This window comes from Equus quagga, chromosome 18 (genome assembly GCF_021613505.1).
Source record: "Equus quagga isolate Etosha38 chromosome 18, UCLA_HA_Equagga_1.0, whole genome shotgun sequence".
NCBI lineage: Eukaryota > Metazoa > Chordata > Mammalia > Perissodactyla > Equidae > Equus > Equus quagga.
The window spans coordinates 30,748,595-30,772,358 of NC_060284.1; the positions used below are offsets into that span (position 1 = coordinate 30,748,595).

General features: G+C 34.0%; 1 protein-coding gene across 5 annotated transcripts in view; it reads left to right on the top strand.

The window, feature by feature from the left end:
- PTBP2 (polypyrimidine tract binding protein 2) overlaps positions 1-16,035 on the top strand; it is an 84,293-nt gene extending 68,258 nt beyond the window's left edge. For 2 of the 5 annotated variants that reach the window (XM_046645460.1, XM_046645464.1), the window contains exons 9-14: positions 4,987-5,141; positions 6,589-6,622; positions 7,040-7,132; positions 13,968-14,184; positions 14,285-14,362; positions 14,551-16,035. In XM_046645460.1, the coding sequence (XP_046501416.1) occupies positions 4,987-5,141; positions 6,589-6,622; positions 7,040-7,132; positions 13,968-14,184; positions 14,285-14,362; positions 14,551-14,683 (710 nt within the window). In that variant the 3' untranslated portion in view covers positions 14,684-16,035. The remainder of the gene's footprint in view (positions 1-4,986; positions 5,142-6,588; positions 6,623-7,039; positions 7,133-13,967; positions 14,185-14,284; positions 14,363-14,550) is intronic. The other 3 variants (XM_046645461.1, XM_046645463.1, XM_046645462.1) reach the window with 3 other exon arrangements.
- The last annotated feature ends 7,729 nt before the right edge of the window (positions 16,036-23,764 follow it).

The following is a 23,764-nucleotide window of genomic DNA, read 5'->3' on the forward strand; positions in this document are numbered from 1 at the left end:
AGAGGACCCTAAGGAGACATGACTAAATGTAATATGGGGTCCTGGAACAAAAAAAGGACATCAGATGCAAACTAAAGAAATCTGAAGTATGGACTTTAGTTAATAATAATGTGTCAGTATTGGCTGATGAATTGCAACAAGCTTACCATACTAAGGTGTTAATAATGGGGGGGAAATGGAATGCCTGGGTTATGTAGGAACTCTGTAGAACCTTCTATTTTTCTGTAAATCTAAAACTGTTCTAAAAAAGTAGTTTATTAAAAAGCATAGATAAAATTTGTAAATGATTTAAAGTAAGTTAACAAAAGCGGTTTAATTCTTCAGTTGAAATGGGCAAGGTTAGGACTGCCTGTGCGCATCAGCAAAAATATGACTTGAAGAGGTGGTAGATACATAATTTATATCACTTCATCCTGCTGGTCTTTGAATCTTTATCAGATAAAGGCTGTGTATCCATCAGTTTTGGTGGAGGAAGGGTTAGTAATAATAATTTATCAAAACTAACAGAAATTTATAAAATTACTGAATCACTCAAAATGTCTGGGTGGCCCAGCTGATGAAGATCATTTCACGTGGAAAGGATCCCTGTGTTACTACCTTCCTTTTCTTTAGCATATGGTGGTTTATGAAGCTCTTTAATGATGTTTTATCCTTATACTGTCCTGGAAGCAGAACAGGCATTTTTATCCCCCATTATCAATACTCATAGTGTTTTCTCCAGCATACCTGCTGCCTTAGCTAAAGATTTAAATCGTTAAAATTAAAATAATTTCTACAGCTAGAAATAATCCATCGGAGCAAATGTATATATAACATGTTTCATATAATTTTTACAAAAGGAAGATGATAAACTTACTGTCTTCCATTGTAGCTTGGAGTTAACAGTAATATGAAAATAGAATACAGAATTTTCTTTTTCAGGATTTATCATTGTGATATAAATAATGCACCATGAAATATTTTGTAGCTTTGTATATTTTTATTGTAGCAGACACCATTAAGATTAAAGCTGAAAAACATTTTTACCTGATTTCTGAGAGTATACCGAGGGAAATTGTGGAATATGTTCTTAGAGGCTTTAAAAGTCCAGTAAAAACTCAGACTATTCTAGTGATTGAGAACTACATAAAGATGGCTTAAGTAGCTTTTCTAAGTTATCAGCCCTGAGGGACGAAATACATATTAGTGACATTAAGGACAGTGACTGCCTTCGTCTCTTAAAGCACTCTTGCACTGTACTCCGGGCAGCCTAAAATGAAGAAGGATCATTTGACGGAAGACTAGATCACCTGACTTAGTAGTATAGTGGTCTGCTGTTATCACCACTCTGGTGATGATAGATGGAAAAGTTGGGAGACTATGAAATAGCATTTGGACAGTAGTAAGAACAGTGGGGACCTCCCTGCTTACATTTGTGCTAAACTTCCCATTACTTCCATAATAGAAGGAGGTAAATTGCATCTACTTTGAACCCAAAGTTTTCTCATTAGAAGATTAGCAGTCTTATTTCTTCTAAAACGCAATGTTGTTTATTAAAATATGACATTCTCTGGCATTTTTTTTTAAGGTCTCCGGTCTATCACACTGAAAAAGGACTTTAACCTAGACACTTAATTCTCAATTACCATTTTAAATTAATTTTAATTATTCTTTTAATTTTCAGTGATCGTTTTTCCATGATGTCCTGATGCTTTAAATAATATGGTGCCACCAAGTTGTCTCCATTATAAAACCCAGATTTCAAGAGGAAATGTATTTTTAAAACAATTATGTCTTGAATCTCTAAAGTTTCTTTGAACAAATGTTCCATCACCTTTGAATATTTTGGTAAAGTTTTCATTAGATTATTTAATTGTATATGGGCATGGTAGAGATATATTTTAGAAGAAACTTCTGCAGAGATGAAGTGTTAACCTTAGACTGTTGTGTTTAGATTGACATATCGAATTTAGGGAGATTGAGATTTTATATTATTGTTTCGTGAATTAGTAACTTTTCTTGAATTGTCAAAAGGGAAAGAGGAGTAGTAGGTGACGTAGAACTGTAAGTTTTGGAAGTGTCAGTAGTGTGTAATATACCTGTCATATATTAGAGCGTTTCTTTACCTTTCAAATAAATGCTGCTTTTTAATTTCTTAGTACTTTTTGAGCATCGTATGTGTACAAAGCATCATACCAAGTATACGTGTAGTGGTTCGCAAAATATTGTCTACAGATCTTTGAGAGCCCCTGAGACCCTCTCTAGAGGTCCACAAAATCAAAACTATTTTCATGATAATACTAAAATGTTGTTTGCCTTTTGACTCTCATTTTCTCAATAGAATACGTTGGAGTTTTCTACATCACTCTGCAAACTAACAGGATGTGTGATCTTGTGTTCCTGTGCTTTAAAGTTCTTGGTTTTAATTTCTGATATTTTAAACGTCAGTTGATAGAACCCAAGTAAACAAAAACTCTTTGCAGTCCTCAGTAAGTCTTAAGGGTGTAAAGGGGTCCTGAGACCAAAAAGTTTGAGAACTACTTCAATGTGGGATACAAAGTTTAAGAGAATTCTAATAGATAAGTAGGAGATAGAGGGTTTTTTAATAAACAGGAGATGGTGGTTGAGTCAAGAGCTATATAGAGAAAATGCTAGGAATTAGGAGACTTTTGAGATTATTTTAATTTTGGTAACTAATTATAGTTAGCTTGGTTAAGTTTTTCTAGTTTAGTGGGCCCTGAGAATCACTTGTTGCCTGTTAGAACTGAAAAAACCAGAAATTAAACTGATTTTATTTTTTATTGTGGAAAAGACGTGGTCAAATTTCTTTGACGGCTTTTTTTTTTTAGTCTTTTTTATTCTTAAAAGGCAATTTGAGGAATGATACTGAACTTTTTTCTTCTGCATCACATGAATTTGCAGATGGTGTTTATTTGCTTGTTTGTTTTGGGCCATCAACTGGATCCCATTAAGACGAAGGAACTTAACAGAATTTTAAGTTACTTTTTCTACTAAAAGGTAGCCAATTAAAGGCAGAAAGAAACAAGGGAATGATTTGATAATGTAAGGCCTACATCTGGAGTTTCCACCACTGTTAAATAATTGTGGTGTCAACTTTAGTTGAATGCTAGTTGCTTTCAGCCAAAGCTATTTGAAAATACTGAAGAACAATGTTTAAAGAAAGGAGAAGAGGTCGCTTTCTAAGAACAAAATTACTGTGAAAGCATGCCTAGGAGTTAAGACTGTATCTTTATATTTGACATTGGCAGCAAATTAAGATATCCACTGAGTGTTAAATGAAGCAACCTATAAAGCTTAATGAGAGCTATGGTATTTAACATGGAGAAGTTAGTAATGCCCTGGAATAGTCAGTTAAAAAGATCCACACTGGTGGATCCAAACAGACTGAAGACTACTATGCGTTAGTAAATACCAAACATGAAAGGTTTCTATTTTAAAATTAGATCCTTATTCATGGGATTTACTTTAAAAATAAAATGGGTGAGTGGATGAAACAAGATTGGCCATTAGTTAATAGTTGTTAAACCAGTGTGATGGGTACATGGGGGTTCATTATTCAAGTCTCTTTACTTTTATGTATGTTGAAAGTTTTCCAAAACAAAAAGTAAAATCTAAAAAGTGGAAAAATAGGGAAAAAAGGGGGATACCCAAAAATGGTGTGGGCAAAACTGTAAAATAAGCTTGTTTAGAGCAAGATTGTAAAGGAGAAACATATCATTCCACTGAAGAATATTCAGAAAGGATAAAAGGAGATTGGAGGTAAAAATTTTGTAAGTCAAAAACTACAGAGGCTAAGAAAAGTGGCTCTTAAAGAACCATTCAGACTGCTAATGAAAGCCATTTATAGTTCCTATAAAGTAAAAAGATAAAAAACTTGGCTAAAAGAATAAGGTGTCTGAAACCAAAGGTAACAGCACATCTTTTTGACATACACAAGAAGGCTCGAAAGAGAAAAGAAGAAATAAACGTGAACTTATGGGACGACAGTGCTAAGGGTCAGTTCTACCCAGGTATGTCATGAATTAACTTCATTTAGATTGGATATTTGTTTCCTTTATCATGGGAAGGAGAAGAAGTACATGTAATTCATTTCTTTAGTGAACTAATATTGAGAAATAAGCTGGTATCTAAGAATTTAAGGAATGAAAGAATTCTGATTGCTTAATTGAAAAGTGAATAAAAATGTTGAGACAAAAGGGAATTCTTTGTAGAATAAGTGAAGTATCTCAAAGATGATAAAACAACAGCAAGACTGGAAAGTAGAATAGAAATAAGAAGGAAATGTTAAAGTTGGTAGGTTAGGTAAAGGGTAGAAAAATACTGAAAGAGAAAATGTGTGATACGGTGATGTTTTCTCATTCTTCCTGCTGGGAAAGTATCATGTTTGAGAAACTTGTGTTCATTATAACTACTTGAATGTGGAATTCAGGCAAACAAATTCTGGTAAGATTTTCTTTAGGTCATTTGAATGAATTAAATAATGATGTTCATGGTGATTCGTCTCTAGGAACTGAAGGACTTAACTATATTTGCTTCATAAGCTACTATTTATTTGATTTCAAGTGTGAGTTTATGAAGATAGCACTTGTGTAAAACAGTGAGTTACTGTTATGTTGAAGATGATATTTTTTAGCTTTGGCTTCTCACTGTAAACCATGTAAGTGAATTTTTCAAGTCTCTGACTTGGAAATATTATATTCTTTGTGTTTTGTTTGCTTTTCCTCAGGAAATGGAATGTTGTGTATTTAATTTTTTAACATAATACAGGTATGTACCTTAGTTCTAATAGTTAATGATTTCATTGAAACCAGTTTATTTTTCTCTAACTGCTACACATCAGCAAGTCATTTTTCTAAATGTTATAAAAATTAACTTTCAGGAACCATTTGGAACGGTCAGCCCAAAGCCATGTGGCTATCGTGCTTAAATTGGTTTTTGTAAACGACTTGTGTGTGTTTCGTAAAATATGCTTTATTTTAAAATTAGGGCTTCCTGTTGCAGCTGTTCCAGGAGCTCTGAGTCCTTTGGCTATTCCAAATGCTGCTGCAGCAGCTGCTGCAGCCGCTGCTGGCCGAGTGGGTATGCCTGGAGTCTCAGCTGGTGGCAATACAGTCCTGTTGGTTAGCAATTTAAATGAAGAGGTTAGTAAAATAATTTTGTAATGTTTATTCTTTAACTCCATTTCATTTGTGGAAGTTTTTCATGTTTATTTCATTTTGCACTTGCCTTTCTTTTTATGTACATTCATTAGTCAAAGTATTTTCTGTATGTTTCTACTTCTGAATAAAATCTATGTACTTGTTTAAGTAATATTTTATTTCTTTAGACAGTCATATCTCTTTATATATATATATATATTTTTAACCTAATTACCTATTTTTCCTAAGAAAAATATGGTGAAGTACCATAGTTTGGCTTTTTATCGTTTTGTTACTCTCAAAGGCAGATATGATCTAATTTGCAGATTTAACTGTAAAACAATTTTGCTCGTTGCCTTTTCTAATTATTTGCTTGTTCATTTCATGCTTATGTGTCATTGCATTTTTTAAATATTATTTTATGTGAACTACTCTAATACATTTTTCTTTGAAGGTTCTTCCAAAGATCTTGACGAGGCACTCTTCCAGTCTTTCTTAGTAATTTTTTCTTTGCAGTTATTAGTCATTGTCTTCTAAAAATATTTTTCAACTTTATTCCCCCCCTTGTTAAATAAAATTTATTGCTGTTATTTTCTTTAGTTGTACATTTTATGTCTGGTATATTTTATTTTGATTGCTATGAAAGCTGGTATGAAATGTGGGAAGCTAAATGTATTAGTTTACAATGTCTAATTTGAGTATTTGTTTCATTTTTGATTGGCCTCTGTTAATATGAACATTAAGCTTATTTTATCATTTAATACTATTGTCATTCACAGTTCTGCATGCTAAAATGTTTGAATCAGAGTGCCTTTGTTTTTCTTTTAAGAATTTTGCCTGCATTTCATAACCAGCCATGCTTATGCAGTGAAGTTCAAAGTTTTAAAATTCCTATGCATGCTTTCCTTCCCTATGTTGAAATGAAATGCTGTAATTTACTCTTTGATATAGATGTACTTTACCCATATTTGTCTTGGATGACTACATTTTACTCAGTTTTTCTTGTACAGTACATAAACCAACCATTTTCTGACCAAATTCCTGCATTTCCTATGTACTGACCTATATTTTATTTTTTTTTTTGTTCCCCAATTCCTTATTTTTTTCTTCTGCATTGCTGTTTCCCTTCCCCATTTCATCCTTTTCCCTGTGTGTTCACCTTCCCTTTCCTTGTCTTTTCCCAAATGCCCATTCCCTTCCCTGTCTTATCCTTTATTTTCCTTGTCCGTGTCTTCATTCCCTGTCTCCATTCCCTATGTTCATGCTTCTGTGCTTGAACAAATGTTCCTCGGACCAACTTGCCCCAATTAACCGCCTTGAACCATGATCCATGACCACCTCACCATTCTGCGGGAACCACCCTTCGTTATGGATGATCTGTTCATCTCCGCTCTTCCTCGACTCTTCTCTCTTCTTGTCTTACGCTGCTTGCTCTTCTCTCCTTCTAAAGATGGTTACGCCCCAAAGTCTGTTTACCCTCTTCGGTATGTTATTGTTAGCACTATACTTTTATTATTGATTTGATTTTTGTTTCACCTTAATTCTTATTTGTAGCTAGCACTTTGGCTTAAAGTTGAATAGTAAATCTTTTGCTATTTTTCTTTGCTATTTAAAACTCTCCATAGACACAAAATTTGTTTTAATGCATGCTGATTTATTTTGCATGGTCTTTAATTTAATATCATTCACATAGCTTTGAGGGTTTATCAGAAATTATTCTTTTCAAAATTCACTGTTCAAAATCTTGATCTTCTTTATTCATTTGTGAGAATGATGAGTTTGAATGGGTGATCATGTTGATGTCTGAATGTTTCATTAATGTGTCAGAAAAATAATCTTTAGCTGACTTGCACATAAAATTAATTCCATTTTTGGATTACCTCTCTGTGGCTCCAAAAAAGGTGTTTATGGAGATGTGCAGCGTGTGAAGATTTTGTACAATAAGAAAGACAGTGCTCTAATACAGATGGCTGACGGAAACCAATCACAACTTGGTAAGATTAAACTGTGTGATATCTATATGTCTTTAAATCTGATTTCAAATATATAATGTAAATCTGTGAATAGTAAGAAACCATTTGTTTTCTTAATAGCCAGGGCTCAAAATGTCATGTTAATTTTCATGTTGTCTTTTTGGAGGAAGATTAGCCCTGAGCTAACTACTGCCACTCCTCCTCTTTTTGCTGGGGAAGACTGGCCCTGAGCTAACATCCATACCCATCTTCCTCTACTTTATATGTGGGATGCCTACCACAGCATGGCTTGACAAGTGATGCCATGTCCGCACCTGGGATCCGAACCGGCGAACCCTGGGTCACCAAAGCGGAACATGCAAACTTAACATCTGCGCCACTGGGCTGGCCCTTAATTTTCATGTTCTAATGTGAATAGTTGTACATGATGAACATATTTATATTTTTCTGCTATCCTTTTCCTGTTTCTTAGGTGCAGTCTAACGGAAAAAGGTTTCGGCTCCAGAATTGCAGTAACAATTGCACATAAAGAATTATGATGTTTAAATTAAACATCCTTAGTGTTTTTCATTCCTGGTTACTGCCTGTAATATAAGTTAACTGTTTCTGTCGTCCATATAGTCCATGGAATCTTGATTAATGTCATGTTTTTTAATTCTTCTAAATCGTTTGTAAGGTTTAGGCTAAACTGTGTAATGGAAAGAGTCAAATGGAAAATGTGTTTTAGAGATACCACGTTCTTACGAAATGAAAAATTTACACCAAGTACACCATTGTTAATCCCATTTGGAATCTTAAAATGTACTTTAGTCAAGTTACACTTAAATTATTATTTAGATAAATGATTGATGATTTTAATTAATATTGCATTTGACTTCATACACAAAGTCAAATCACATAAATCTAGAATACAACTGCAAACTCACAATGTGATTGACTATCAGTGGGTTCTCAGCTTACAGTTCTCTTCATGGAGATTCAGAGATTATGGTGCCTCAGACTAGTGTTCACAGTGTTAATTTTGAAAGTTGCTATTTTTGATGTAAGGACTATTGTATTTTTGCTATTACATCCAATGAGACTCATAAATTAACAACATGAAATACTGGACCTTTTGGCCTTTGGAGTCAGAAGTAAGTTTTAAATTTCAGTGTAACCAGCTATTGTGGTAGCTTAGACAGTGTATAAAGCTTTATACATCTGGCTGTCTATTTTTTAAAATACAGATATCTGTCTTTAGAAATGTAAAGTGCTATATGAAAGATATGTATGAAAGATATGTATGAAAGATATGTAAAGCGCTGACCATATCATAGATGCTTAGTAAATCTTTCTCTGCTTGTGTACACTTCTGTACTCTGCTGGGGGTAGTGATTGCCATTTTTTATATACATTGTAAGTAGCATTTTACAGTGCTTCATAGTTAACAAAGCATTTTCAAATATTTTTTTTTCCTCATCACCTTATGATCTGTGGGTAACATTTCCCTCATATAAATAAGGGATCATTATGGTTGAGAAGTACCTGAGGTTAGAATTTAAACAAATTCTTCTGGGTATTTTTTGGTTTTGGTTTATGTAAGGACTATTTTAAATAAGTGATATTTTAATTTTTATATACTTATGTTAGTCTGCTTGGGCTGCTGTAACAAAATAACCACAGACTGAGTGGCTTAAACAACAGAAATTTATTTTCTCACAGTTCTGAAGGCTAGTAGTCCCAGACAAGGTGCCAGTAGATTTGTTTCAGGTGAGAACTTTCTTCCTGGTTTGCAGGCAGCTTCCTTCTTTTAGTGTCTGCAAATGGCCTTTCCTCTGAGCTCTCTGGTATCTTTTCTCTTTTTATAAGGACACCAGTCTTACTGGATTAGAGCTCACCCTTATGACCTCATTTAACCTTAATTACTTCCTTGAAGGCCCTGTCTCCAAATAGTCATGTTGAAGGGTTAGAGATTTATCATCTGAATTTTGAGAGAATACAGTTCAGTGTGTAACAGTACGTACATTTGTAAATCTTATACCCCTAATTTTTAGTAAGATCTTTTCACTAAATCTTTGACTTACTAATGGCATGATTTATAGTTTTTGGACTATATCTAGTGGCAGATAATGTATTATTTCTCCTTGTTGCTAGGGTAGATTTTGCTTTTCTTGAAGTATGTGACCATAAAAATATGTGCTTACACCATCTATGCCTTTCTCACACACACATGCACACTCAAATCTTACACAAAACTAGGATGTACCATTAGAAAGAATGACTTAAAAAATTTTAGTATGCTTTGTTTCTGGGCTCTGTTCTCTGATTTTCATGGAACTCTATTTGGAATTACTCATTGTTTTGTAATATAAGCAGATGTTTTTATGCTTAGGAAGTAGTATGGGAGAAATAAACAGCAAGGAAAACTAAGAGACAATAGTGTTTAAATGTGAATGGGATTGTTGCAGTCCTCTAAGAGAAGCCATGTTAAATGATTTCAGAGTTTCAAAGTTTGTAAATGTTAAGATGTTTCTTTAGTAAACTTTTTACCATAGCTTATTTAATTGATACAGTATTTTCTTAAATCAGATATTTTAGGAATAATATAATTTGTAAATTATCTTTAAAAATAGTATACTGGTCCTTGAAGACTTAGATTCTAGCAAAATGCCAAAGAGTAGTTCCTTCATGTTAAAAACAATTATCTGGCTTCTCCAATTAATATTTTTAAGCACTGTTTACAAAAATACTCCTGTTTTTATTTAATATATAGTTGCATCTCAGACATAAACTTACTTGGTTCTTCGTAGCAGACCTTTACTTACTAAATTTATCAGTGTGCTGTAAAGTGAGTGGAAATCATATAACTCTGCTGTTAGATATTTGAGCAGTTTTTAAGTATATGTATATATTGGCTTTCACTTCTACTGTTATGAATAATGAAGAACTCTTAAGTTGTACTTTGAGGCTTTGCTGGTCTCACAAAAGAGAATTTCAAGAGGTCTTTCCTCTTAAAGGAGGGGAAAATAGCAAATGAAATGATGAAAAATAGGGGAAAATATGAATTAAAATGAAGTCCAGATGCATTAATAATAGCAAATATAAAGGAGTAAGTTCATCAGTTAAAAGATTGTCAGATTTGATTTTTAAAATGCTATCTCTTTGCTATTTACAAGAGACATATAAAGTGCAAGGATGTGGAAAGGTTTATAGTAAAGGGATATAAAAAAGATACATTGGGCAAATAGTACGCAGAGAAAAACATATGCCCATATTAATTGAAGGTAAAGATTATTGAGCACAGATTTAGTTCAAAAGTAAGTTCGAACAGTTTTTATGTATGTATGTGCCTCATGAAATAGCCTCAAAAGATATAAATCCTAAATGGATGGATCTACAGGGAAAATGGAGCAAATCCACCATCATAGTGGGGGATTTCAACCCCTTTCTGAATTATGTCAAGCAGAACAAAAAAAAATCAAGAAAGATACAACTGACAGAATACGATTACCTTAACACAGTTACATATGTACAGAATTATGCATCTAACAGTTATATATCCGACACATTCTTTTTAAGTACACATGGAACGTTTATAGAACTGATCACATACTAAACTGGAAAGCAGGCTTCAGGAAATTTCAGAGTAAGCGTCATATAGACCAAATTATCTGACTATTGCACAATTAAGTTGAGTTAATAATAAAAAAAACATTTAAAATTTCCGTATATCTGGAAATTTAAAAATAAGTTCTGATGTCTCATGGATCAGAGAACTTATTTTAATGAGAATTGGAAAATATTTAAAACTAAAGGATAATGAAGTACTATACAAATTTAGATATGTGTGGTACAGTGAAAGGTGTTTTGACAGAAGGTTTTAACTTTTTAAGAGTAACAGTATAAACCGGGGGAAAGGAGATGATAAAGACAAGACTAGAGATCAGTGGTATAGAGGACAGTTGAGAAAAAAATATGAAGCTAAAAGTTGGGTCTTTTGAAAAGACTAATTAATTACCAAGTGGATGTTGAGTTTCGTTTTTAAAAAATGGGAGAGTCGACACAATATTTTGAATTATGAAGGAGATAACTATTGATGTAGCTCCAGTTCCACACTATATAAACTCTTCCTGTATCTTTAAAGTTTTTACATTTAACTTTTCATTATTCATTAGTATTTTCTTCAGAGATGGATTAAGGGAAAGGTAAATTATATTTAACCAAAAATGCCGTTTGACTTTTTCCTCCTTTATCATTGTTTGCTTTTGTCCATTCATGCCGTATTTTTTGGAATAGATTTCAAGATATGAGTCCCTTTTTTTAACTTGATTCATTTTGAATTATTAATTCAAATACTCTCTTGCCTTGTTTTGTTTAATCATTGTATGTACTTAACTTTTTGACAGGCTTTCTTTTTTAACTTAAAAATCCTGGTATTCTAATTGCCCCTCCTCCCCCAACCCTCATCCACTTTAGATCTCTTTTGTCAGAAATCAGCTGACTAGAATCTCTCTCATAATCTGGCTATGTCTTGAGGTAGTTGTTTGATTATTTTGCTTTGTTTTAACCCCATTTCTGTATCATCTATCTCCTCTTTGTACAGTCACTATGCCTAAGACTTACTGTTTTTTTTATTCCCGCCCTTCAGTATCTCAAAGCTCAGCTGTTTGCACAGTCTTTCCCTAATTTTCCAAAGCTACCTAGGACAGCTTTCTTATGACAGCCTTAGTCTGCTTTATACCACTTCATCCCCAAGACGTATGCCTTAAAAAACATTTTGTGGGATGGGGCCGGCCCCGTGGCCGAGTGGTTAAGTTCGCGCGCTCCGCTGCAGGCGGCCCAGTGTTTCGTCAGTTCGAATCCTGGGCACAGACATGGCACTGCTCATCAAGCCACGCTGAGGTGGCATCCCACATGCCACAACTAGAAGGACCCACAACTAAGAATATACAACTATGTACCGGGGGGCTTTGAGGAGAAGAAGGAAAAAAAAAAAAAAAACATTTTGTGGGAGGTAATTGCACTTTATCGTAAGCAAAGTTCTATTCACTTGAAACAGTAGTTAATAGAACTTTGAAAATATTTTATAATTCAGATAAATTTTATTAAACAGTTTCTGTACCATCACTGTGAATAATTGAGCTGTTTTTATAAGTGTAAATTTGTAAGTATATGTGAAATGCAGTGTAAGAAAGTAGTGAGAAAAAATTCAGGCCTGAGAGAATTTTTTTCTGTTAGCCTCAGTTGAACATCTAAGGAAAAAGTATTAAAAATATATAGCACTGCACTAAAACAATTAGAAAGAGGAAGCTTTTTACAAATGAGGAAAGCTGTAAGTGAAAAATTTACGTTTGATTCTTTTCTGGATGGTACCTTATACTTCCACGGCATTTTCCTCTTGAGCCATGTTTTATATTTAACTAGTTTAGTCTATGCAAGTAAGTATGTCAAGATGCATGGTTTTAACAAATTCTGAGTATATCCTATGTCAGACTGTGTAGTGTGGTCTACTCATCAAATTAAAAAGATTCTGAGGGTAGGAACTCTTCTCAGTTCCCTGCCCTTTCACATTCCTTTACCTCTCTGTTCTTAATACTCTAATACTGTGATTTGAGCAGTCAAATCAGACCTTCTGTTTAGCTCAAGCATATGACTTATGAAATAGTCTTTTTTAGTTGTTGTGACTAATGAATAAAACATATAACATGTTAACCGTTCTTGAATCTCAGACAAGTCCATTTAGTTTAAAAATAACCCAACCAGTACCTCAAGAAGTAGCCACATAATGTTCTGTTTTTAGGCATTGTGCTGTGTGCTGGGGTAGAGACAGCGGTTCCTGCCCTCATGTAGTTTACAGAGTGCAGGAGGATAATTAAAATCAATTGTGATGAATTTAAAAAGAAGTAAAGGATCCTCCATGGGGAATACCTAATGAGGTTCTGAACCTTTCCAGAGAATAAAGGAAGGTCTTCCTGAGGAAGTAACATCAAAGGATGTGTAGACCAGGAGGGACAGTGAAGGAGATAAATTGTTACAAATAGACCAGCATGCACAGGGGACTAAAGGGAAGAAAAACTGGCACTTAAAGCAACCATGTTTTGTATAGCTGGAGTGTTTAAGTGCAAGGAATATAGTACTGAGATACCATAAGTTCCATGAGGGCTAGGATGGTTCTTGTCTTACCTCTTGATTCTCAGCACTAAAAAGTGGTTGGTATTGTACATCATCAGTAAATATCTGTTCAAAGAGGCTGGAGAGATAATTTAGGGTCAGACTGGGAAAGGTACAAGCCATGTTAAAGAATGAATTTGGACTTTGTCTCTAAGGGTTTTAAGCAGGTAATGACATGATCAGATTTGCAATTTACAGAGGTCATCCAGCTGCTGTGTTTAGAATGGATTGGAAGAAAGTAGAGAATAATCCAACAGGAGTAGAAATTAGGAGACTAAGTGAGTTATCCAGATCAAAAATAATGGCAGTGAAAAGTGGAGAGGGAGACAGTATGAATTTGAGAGATACTTATAGGAGGAATAGAGTCATAGGACTTGGCAATTGGGATATGAGGCAGAAAGAAGAAGAAGTTACAGATGAGTACTAAGTTTCTTTCTTGGGCATCTAAGTATATGATTTATCAACAGGATTGTCAAAAAAGAGAGATATTTATAATCTGGATTTTCATTCTATGGGAGAAGCTGGCTTTTTTGCCAAAGTGCCTTGTCTAGTGCAAATTAAGTCTTGTCACCAAAGGCTATTGTGAACTCATGATTTATTTTAAAATCATAAGAGAATTCAGATTTTGAACTATTCTAAAATATGAATTACTTTTGCTTTGAACTTTGTTAATGTTGTTTTTAATAGGCATTCTTTCTTTTTATAGCCATGAACCATCTTAATGGACAGAAGATGTATGGAAAAATTATACGTGTTACTTTATCTAAACATCAGACTGTACAGCTACCTCGAGAGGGACTTGATGATCAAGGGCTAACAAAAGATTTCGGTAATTCCCCATTGCATCGTTTTAAGAAACCTGGATCCAAAAATTTTCAGAACATTTTTCCTCCTTCTGCAACCCTTCACCTATCCAATATCCCGTAAGTATTAAAGCTAGAGGTTATTGAGGATATGTGTTTTAAGGATAAAATGTAAAGTTTATTATTAATATTTACCTTTTTTTCCATCCAATTTTTCTAGTCCTTCAGTAGCAGAAGAGGATCTACGAACACTGTTTGCTAACACTGGGGGCACTGTGAAAGCATTTAAGTTTTTTCAGTAAGCAAGCTTTTCTTGTTTTTAAATTAGTAACTTGATAGAAGTAAAAATTTTCTTCAAGTAAATTTTTTTTTTATTTTACTTTTTTATTTTTATTGAAGTTTTTGATTCTGCAATGGGGAAAAAATTCAAGTATTTAAGCCCTTTCTAACATTTATGAAGTATCTAATTTCATAATTTTGTTTCAGAAGAGATCACAAAATGGCTCTTCTTCAGATGGCAACTGTGGAAGAAGCTATCCAGGCCTTGATTGATCTTCATAATTATAACCTTGGTGAAAACCATCATCTGAGAGTGTCTTTCTCCAAGTCAACAATTTAAAAAGGGGGAGATGAAGATTGGGGGTGAATCACATTGTTTGGTGTCATCACCTATTGACTGTTCAGAAAAGTGGGGACCAGAGTTTGATTATTTTGTTGTTTCCTTTTTTTTTTCATGCTGTTATCATTCCTTGGTTATAAAATGAAATGGCATATGTAAAGGCAGAGTTATTAACTGCTATATTTCATCTGTTCTATAGGGAAGCCATTTTTATTGTCTGTTTAAAATTTAAGTTTAATTTTACTTTCCTTTTTCAACTTAGTTGACATAACGTGCCTTAAAAAGGAAAACTAGTGTTGCTATTGTGCATTTACTAGAAAAAAGGAATTGGTTTTCTAGGGCACATTGTTATATGGGAATTATAATATGTTTAGGCAGGGGTGTGTAAAAAGGTTAAGTTTTTGTTTCTCCTGCTTGGAACTTATTTTGAATTATTGGCTTGTCACATTTCTTTCTATTTAGTCAAAGATACATGATATTGAAAGAATAAAGCAGCATTTTTTAGTTTTACTACCTTAGGCTTTATTGCTTTAAAAAAACATTGGCCTTTTGTATCTCACAATCTGGTCTAGATTCAGTTATGAATGTAGGCATTAGTTAAAATTAACAAGATGCAGAGTATTAATTTCTTAAGACAACAAAGTGATTTCTGTAAGTTTGAGCCCTATGTGGAAAGCATTGTGGAATCTTAACCTTTTTGTACACACTCTTGTGGGACGTATCATATAAATGTCAGCACTAAGTAATGTCTTGTTTGTGGCTGAATATTTTTCGTAGATGTTTTTGAAGTTGACATGACTTACGTGCATTTAAATATATATTGCCATCCTTAGTTTGTAATTAAGATTTGGAATATGGTTGTGGATTTCTGAGCATGTGCAGACTGGTCTAGCTAGTTCAGGAACTGGTGCATGTATTTTTCAAAGATAAAGAAAGTGTACTGCGAAAATTTGCAGGAAGATTAATTTTGTGGCAGTTTTCTAAAACTGACAACCAGGTGGGACCAAAGTTTATGTGCCTTTAGTCTTAATTTACCTTGCATTGTAATATTCAGTTTTAATAAATCTTCAAAATATTTTGTATTTAGGAATAGATCTGACTTTAATAAAAACATGGCTCAGAATCTACAGGTCAAATTAATTTGAACAGTTCTTGTCAATCTGAATTGTTGATTCTGTTTAAATGACCAATACTTTTTGAAATTGATGTACTTAGTTTCAAGATTCATAGATTCTGTTATCTATGTAGACAGAATGGTCATGTATATTTTCTATTAGTTGAGTTTTTACATCTTTAGAAATGTAAAATTCAGTATAGTTTGAAAGCGGCACAATTAAAAATTAATTTTCTAACAAAGTTGGGAGGTTTGATGGTTGTTTAATTTCCTTTTGTGTGTACTCTGCTTACCTCTGTAGCATGCTCAATAAACACTTCTGTAGCTCTGTATTCACCTTTTCTGTCTTTCTCTGCTGCCTTTTCTCTCTCTTCTTCTTTGTTTTCACTCCACTGTGCTTCTGAATTCATGTTTATTCTCTGCCAGGGTGGGAAAGGAGTAATAATATTACAGTTCTATGGCTTTTTACCATAAATAAATCTAGATGCTGTGAAATATACCAGCTGTTTTTTTTTTTAATTTAAAAGATGGTAACTGCTTTTCAGGAGGACACATATTAAACATTTCCCACCCTGTTATAATCTACTGCTTTAAAGACATAACTTTTATTGTAGCTTGTTAATTCCTTCTATCTCTTTTGTTGTTGTTGTTGTTTTTTTTCCAGTAGATTTATGCACTAATAGATCTTTTGGATTTGCCATGCTCTCTTGCTGCAGTTTCATCTTTCATCTTTTGTGTCTGCTAAAGATTTCCTACTAATCTTAGACTACCTTGAGAATTTTAACAAAGGGGATTTGATGTTATTGGGAAGAAACAGTAACACATCATCTGTTTTTGCCTTGGGTGGGAAGGAAGGTGTACGTTCAGTTATTTAAAAACTTAAGGGTAATTTGTAATGTTACTGCTTTTCACTTTTTAAAGGATTCTGATTAGGGTGCTATTTGTATTACTCAAAATAATTTTGGTCACCTTTTTTAAACAGCTATATTGGTATCAGATAACTACAGTTATACGTGTTCCTTAGGCTCCTTCTGTTAGAAAATAACGGACAGTTATCACACATTAGGAGAATAAAAAAGAAATGAAGGTATATAATATACATTTAAATATGCTATATTAATACAATAATTCAGTCACCTCCAAGGAAAAAGAATATAGTAAATAAAAATAATTGTTTACATTTGAGTTGACAACATGGGGGCAATTTGAAAGCTATAGGTGATCTTTCATATTTTTTCTTAAAATAGCGTTGTAGTACAGAGGCAATCCAGCAACAGCAGATGTGCCTAAAGTCTAAAAAGCCAATACCATGGTTAATGAATAGTAAATGAAGAAAATTTCTTTGTTTACTTTTCCTCAGGGTTGGGTGGTGGTTGAAATACCTGAAAGTTGGTACCATCTCCTTTGCAAGTAGTTCCTTGTGGCTGGTATTGACCTGGAAGAAGAAACAAAAGTCCTAAGGTACGCGTAGGAACCTGGTTGCTCCAATTGCCAAGCTGGGGAGAGTTCCCAATATCTCCTGCAGGGGATGACCAGAAACCAAAGTTCTTCCTGCCTAGGGAGTGGCAGATTCTACCATCTCTTACAGTACACCCCATTGCAGCTGTCCTTCCAAAGCATCATGTCAGTGAAGTGGGAATTTTGACACTAGAGTATTTTAAATTTGGTACAGTAAATTAACACAGTCCTTGGCATATAGTAAACTGCTTAAGGGTTAGGTGAAAATAGCAATTTTGTCATCATCATTAGTACCACTGTATGCCTCAGAGTCTTACCTCGTACAGTGAACTTAGGGGCCTTAACTTGAATATTTCACTTAGGAGAGAACTTGATTTTTTTTTCCTATAACAGAGAAAAACTGATTTTTTGACATTAAAGATGATTTTGGAAATGGGTTTCAAAGCACTTACTTCAGGAATGAATTTATACAGTTTAATGTTGGAACTCTGGCATTTGAAAGCAGCTATGAAAACCCTGGCTTAACAAGGAAGGGTAACAAATCATTCTATTAGTTCTATTAGGAATATATTAACTAACACTTTTGAGGCTTTTTAACTTCAAGATTTAAGGTTACTATAATCAAATTATGGTAATTAATTTGTTCATGCAGGTTTTGTGGGGGGTTTTTTTGAGGAAGATTAGCCCTGAGCTAACTACTGGCAATCCTCCTCTTTTTGCTGAGGAAGACTGGCCCTGAGCTCACATCCGTGCCCATCTTCCTCTACTTTATACGTGGGACGCCTACCACAGCATGGCTTTTGCCAAGTGGTGCCATGTCTACACCCGGGATCCGAACCAGCGAACCCTGGGCCACTTCTGTGCGAACTTAACCACTGCACCACCCGGCTGGTCACTGTTCGTGCAGATCTTTTTGGACACCATATAGTTTGCAGGAAAAGGACAAGTCACTTTCTTAGCCTCACTTTCCCTTATCTATAAAATGGAGGCAATACTGCTCTGCCCGCTTCACAGGATTGTTTTGAAGCTCACATACTGTTAAGTGCGGAAATGCTACGCCATTGGTAAACTGCTACGTAGAAGAAAAAGTTACAATGCCAGTGTCCCACGAGTGCCGCGTTTGCTTATAGTAAACTTTTAACCACAGTAAATACTATCCTCTCTTCTTGCTACAAAGACATACTCTTTAATGGCTGTTTTAAAGTTAGTCTGGTAAAGCTAACATAGATACATCATATTTATAGACTCCACTTAAAAATGAGATTTTGTATGTATATATCTTTAAAGGTTGCTGTGAAACTTGGAAGGAATTCTAATAAAGACTTTCAAGCCTATGAAAGGAAGAAAAGACATTCTTATGATTAGCTCAGGACTTCAAACAAGATTTCCTCGCTGCCGTAATATCTTAAAATGGAGCATAAATCTGAAAACATGTTTTTTCAGTCAGGAGAAGTGGGTACAGGATTGTTTAGTGAAATTGAACATACATAGGTTTCTATTTTAGCTAAATATTTGTTTCTAGAAAATCTGGTGGTAAGAATTCAGTAGAAAATTTTAAGCCACACTATTAGAATGTTCACCAATATCAAAAATCTTAATTTTATGGTTACTCTTTATTCTCCTGAATATGTTTATTTCTTTTAACTTACCTGTTTCAGATTTTGCAAATAAAAGTATAAATGTTGGAGTATCAGATTACCCCACATTAAATACAAAATGAAGTGTTCAAGTATGCAGAAAAATACAAAGAGAACATAATGAATATTTAACGCACTTACCATTTAACTCTTTCACCACCACTTTCCATGCTTTGTGTAATTTTTATGGATGATTTAAAAAAATAAGACATTACAGGTTGAACTGACATCCATTATATACCTCTTCTGATCTTAATCCCTACCTCATCCTTTCTCCAAAGGTAATTGTTACCTTGAATTTAGTGGTTTTTAATCCAGTGGTGGTTTTTCAAAGGGAATTCATTCTGTATTCTATAGCCTGAATTTTTGTACCTAGTTACAAAAAATACTGCAAATACTCTAATAATCATGATGATTAAATGGTACAATATTTTGTCCAACGCACTCTATAATTTTTTAAAGTTAGGATATTTGGAGATTGGTATTCCCCTTACCAAATCTCATGGCATTTAACCAATTTTAAGGAGGTTTTTAAATCAGTTGCTTTTCAATAAATATTGAATAAGTTGTTTGAGTCTCACATTTCTCCTAAGGTAAAATGTAAAAAGAAACAAGGAGCTATTAGTATTTTAAAAGCTGGAGTTATGTGTGAGATCCTTAAATACAAACATACCGTTTCTAGGTTCACATGGCCACCCCTGCAGCTTTCTTCTGCTTCCTTGCTTCCCTCCGCTATCAATGGACGGAAAGTATTTGGCATCTTTGTTTCCGTCCCCTTACTTCGTGTGTTGTTGTATAGGATTTTTGAGTCAAGGAATTTTAACTTTTTATTACGAAAGATTTCAAACATAAAAAAAAACTAACAAACGCTGTCATTCAGCTTCAGTTACCAACTTAAAAGCTTGTTTCTTGCACCCACTTTTCACTTCCCATATTAATGCAAACCTCAGACATATTTCATTATCAGACTGTTTGGCAAATGTTTCATACAGTGTTTTATTCGGGTCATAGTTGCTATAATAAGTGGGCTAGCTTAGCTTGTCAACATGACGATTTTTTTCAGGTCCTACAACTTTTCTTCTTAGTGCAGTCCCCACACCAGCAGCAATTAGTATCATCTGGGAGCTTACTAGAAACTCAGAATCTCTGGGGCCACCTCTGACCTGCTGAATCTACAATTTGACAAGACTGGCAGGTGAAATCGAGTTGAATATTAAAGTTTGAGAAGGACTCCAGTAGGACATTTTTTTCATTTCTATGAAAATCAGCTTAAAAGATTTTTTTCTTGAGTGTGAAAATTATATTGGTAACTTTAAGTTATTCAAAGGTATGTATTGTTACTACACTAAGAAATAATTGTATAACTGAAAAGGACCCTGTACCTATAGTTTCTAACCTTTTGTTTAAAGATAAACACTTCTAAAGAGGTCAAATGAATAGTTTAGCAACATGTTTATGACTGACTTGTAATTAGAATACAGGTCCCTGGGTTTCCAGTCCCGTCCTCCAACCTATTATGCTCCTTAAAGGAAATAGAGCTCTATTGTTAGTTATTTGTGGATTAAAATTGTAACATACAAGTTAATAGATAAATAGCTAATAATAAAAATCATTTTTTTAGTTTAGTACCAAACGTCAAATCTACCCTGACAGGGAAAGAACTTCCATGTGAATTGATTTTTTTAAATGACTGTAAATTAACACTATTAAGCCCTGACTCTCTTATGTTATATGGTGTAATAAAATGATCCCCTTGGGTCTTTTAGTAAATTGACAGCTTTCCTATTAACTGAATGCTGCTTCAGTTTCTTTCCCCACCCCAGTTGGATAGCACAGTTTTGTAGTTTAAACACCTAAGCGTTACTGAGTGATGACTTTGATAGTCTATGAGTTTGAGCTGTGGTATAAATATAGATTTCACTGTGCCATGGTATGCCTTCAGGGGCTATTACCTTTACCCTTAGCATAGTCTTTTTAATGTTCTTTTGGCTGGCAGTTTTCTCTACTGTCCTATCTTGGTGAGTATTTCGTGCTTACCACCCTCATTGCTGTCTCTAATTCTTGTTGCTGCATAGCTGTCCATCACTTAAGCTATTTATTTCTCTTCATTTTTCGAAACTATTTCTCCATTTTTCATAGCTGTTTCTCTCTTCATTTTCTGTTCATCTTCTCTTTCTTCTTTGCAATTAAGTTTTTTGTTCCTATGACTTACACATTTATACCAGTGGCCAACCAATTAGATTATTCCCTTTTACTGCTGGTTAATGAACTGACAAATGATGGTGCATTGTATGTAATATTTAGATGCTTTGCTATTTTTGTCTGTTTCAGCTTAAAATCCTTTTCCCTTTTCTCCCCTTTTTGTCTTGTTTTTTTAACTTCTGGGATTGTAACAATTTCAGAAGGTTAGAATCACCAGAGGAAACCTGAAACATTTGTGTATTTATCTCTGGTGTATTCAACTCTAGTAGAGGGAAATTTGTCAAAGAATTGTAGTTAAAGAGCTCCTTTAAGGAGACATGTAAAATTCTATAAGGTGATTCCTACAAATTAAAGTGTGAATGTTCAAAGGAATAATTACTGTTTTTTCTAAAGGTATAAGTAAAAGCTCTAGAGGGAGCATAGTAACATTGCTGTAGTTGTCGCTTCCCTAAGTTTGGAATTTTATAATGTAAAATATATTATAAATTATATTTTTATTCTGGAAAAAGCATAGGCATTGACATTAGACTATAAACTGTTCAAACCTTATTCTGCTACCCAGAAGCTATGAGACTTGCAAGCCTTAATTTTCTCATCTGTAAAATGGAGATGTCTACCTCATGTTCACTATGAGGCTTATGTGAAACAGTTCCATTCCGTTGGTAATTTTTGTTTTCCATTGCTTGGGGAAGATTTTTGACATTCTGTTTGTGAAAGTTTTTTACCCTAAATATTAATTTAGACCTGTTTTATTTAAAAGATACTTATTGGACACCTGCATTGTAGGGAATACAAAAGATAAATAGAACTACAGTACAGATGTTCTATAATGCTTATTGTGAAAACGCTAATTGTTCCAACATACTTGATATTAGACATTACATGAATTACACATTAACTTATGTGTAATTTCATCATGAGAAACATTGATGGAAGAAGAGAACTACACCCAGTTACACTGGGCTGTGTAGAAATACACAAAATGCACACGTGTACGCACCTCAAACATCTATCAGCTACCTCCTTCTCCATGTGTGTTAGGAGCCACACTTAACCCAGACCTGCCGTCAACAACTTTCCATCCGATTTCAGTTAACCCTCCTTCCAACATTTCACAGTAACTCAAGCTGCAACACTTCCAACACCCACTTCCGCAAGCAAACTTCAGATCTTAAATTTCAAGATAAAGTGCCATATTTATAGAAGTATTTATATATTTCTTAGCGATTTAACATATTTGTAAAGCTGTGCTGCCATTTTTTATTGTTTCTACCTTTGTGTTACTGATGAAGTTTTTGAATGTTGTGCCCTAACGCCATTTTTTTCCATAAGCCTTGTGGGTTTTATTATGTGATTTTTCATAGTGTGGCAGTTTCTTGAAATGCGTTATGTTGTGTTATAGTGGAACCGACTATCTACTTTCAAGGAGCTTCTAGTCTAATTCACATGACAGAATATGTAGCAAAATAATGTGACATTGGACTTCAGAAAACAGAATTTGAGGTTGAGCATCACCATTTCTGATCATGGTACCTTGAGCAAGACGTTAATTATGTGAGCCCATTTTCTCTATGTCCTTTCTGTATTACAGGTTTCTTTTTAGTTTCAAAAAAGATAATTTATGCACTCACTTTATAAAACATCAGCTGCTCTAGAAATCTAGCTTTCGGAATGTAGTGACAGAAAAATCATCTTTTGGATCAATTTTAAGGTGAGATGATAAAAAATTTTTTCTGAGCAAATGGAGATATGTTTTGAACTCAAAGCCCGAGCTCTCTTCTCTGTACACCACAATGAATAATGCAGTGTACATAAGTTATTTGTAATTTACTCCCTTGACTTTCCATTTTTTAAAAAATCATAATTGAACTTGTTATTCATATATATTTATAAAATTACAGAAGAGCACCAGAAGAGGTAAATTTCAGTTTTAAAGATTGTCAGCCTAAAATACCCTGTATTATGCTTTCAAATGAAATACAAGCCTTTAAAACTATGGATTTCTACCAACTAGAAATATGAATCTTAATATTAAAAAGATGATAATACTTATTTGGTAACATCTACTTTTAGCATATAAATCTGTTGAGCATTCATTTTTTTCATTCAATTATTTCACGCTATGTGCCAGTTTAGATGCTGTGAAACAGCAGATAAAACAGTTCCTTCCTATCTTGGGGCTTTCAGTCTGGTGTGAGATAAGTAAATAAGCAATTATATAGTTTGATGAGTTTTATGGAGAAACTACTGGGTGCTGTTATAGTATACTCAACCTTTATCAGGACGGAGTTCTTGGAGGTGGTTACACTTGAGTTATGTGGGATGGAGAGAGGGACAAGGAAGGGAAGTGTTGCAGACAGAATAGTTTGTTAAAAAAGAGACCTGAATCAAGTTTTTGGTACTCTGGAGAAACTAAAAGTTCAGTGTGGCTAGGTCTTAGATGATGAGACAGGGAAGGAGTAGAGAAATGTGTGTGAATAGGAAGAGGTCAGATTATGGGCCATGCTAAAGCATTTGGACTCTATTCTAATTCAGATCAGTTGTTTTTAAACAGAACTGTTGGTAAAATGGATCTAAAAGAGGGGTTAGAGTTGACATGACAAGACTGGTAAATTTATTGTGTTCATTAAGATATCCCTTTTAAATATAAAGTTTTTTCCTTAGTTCTAA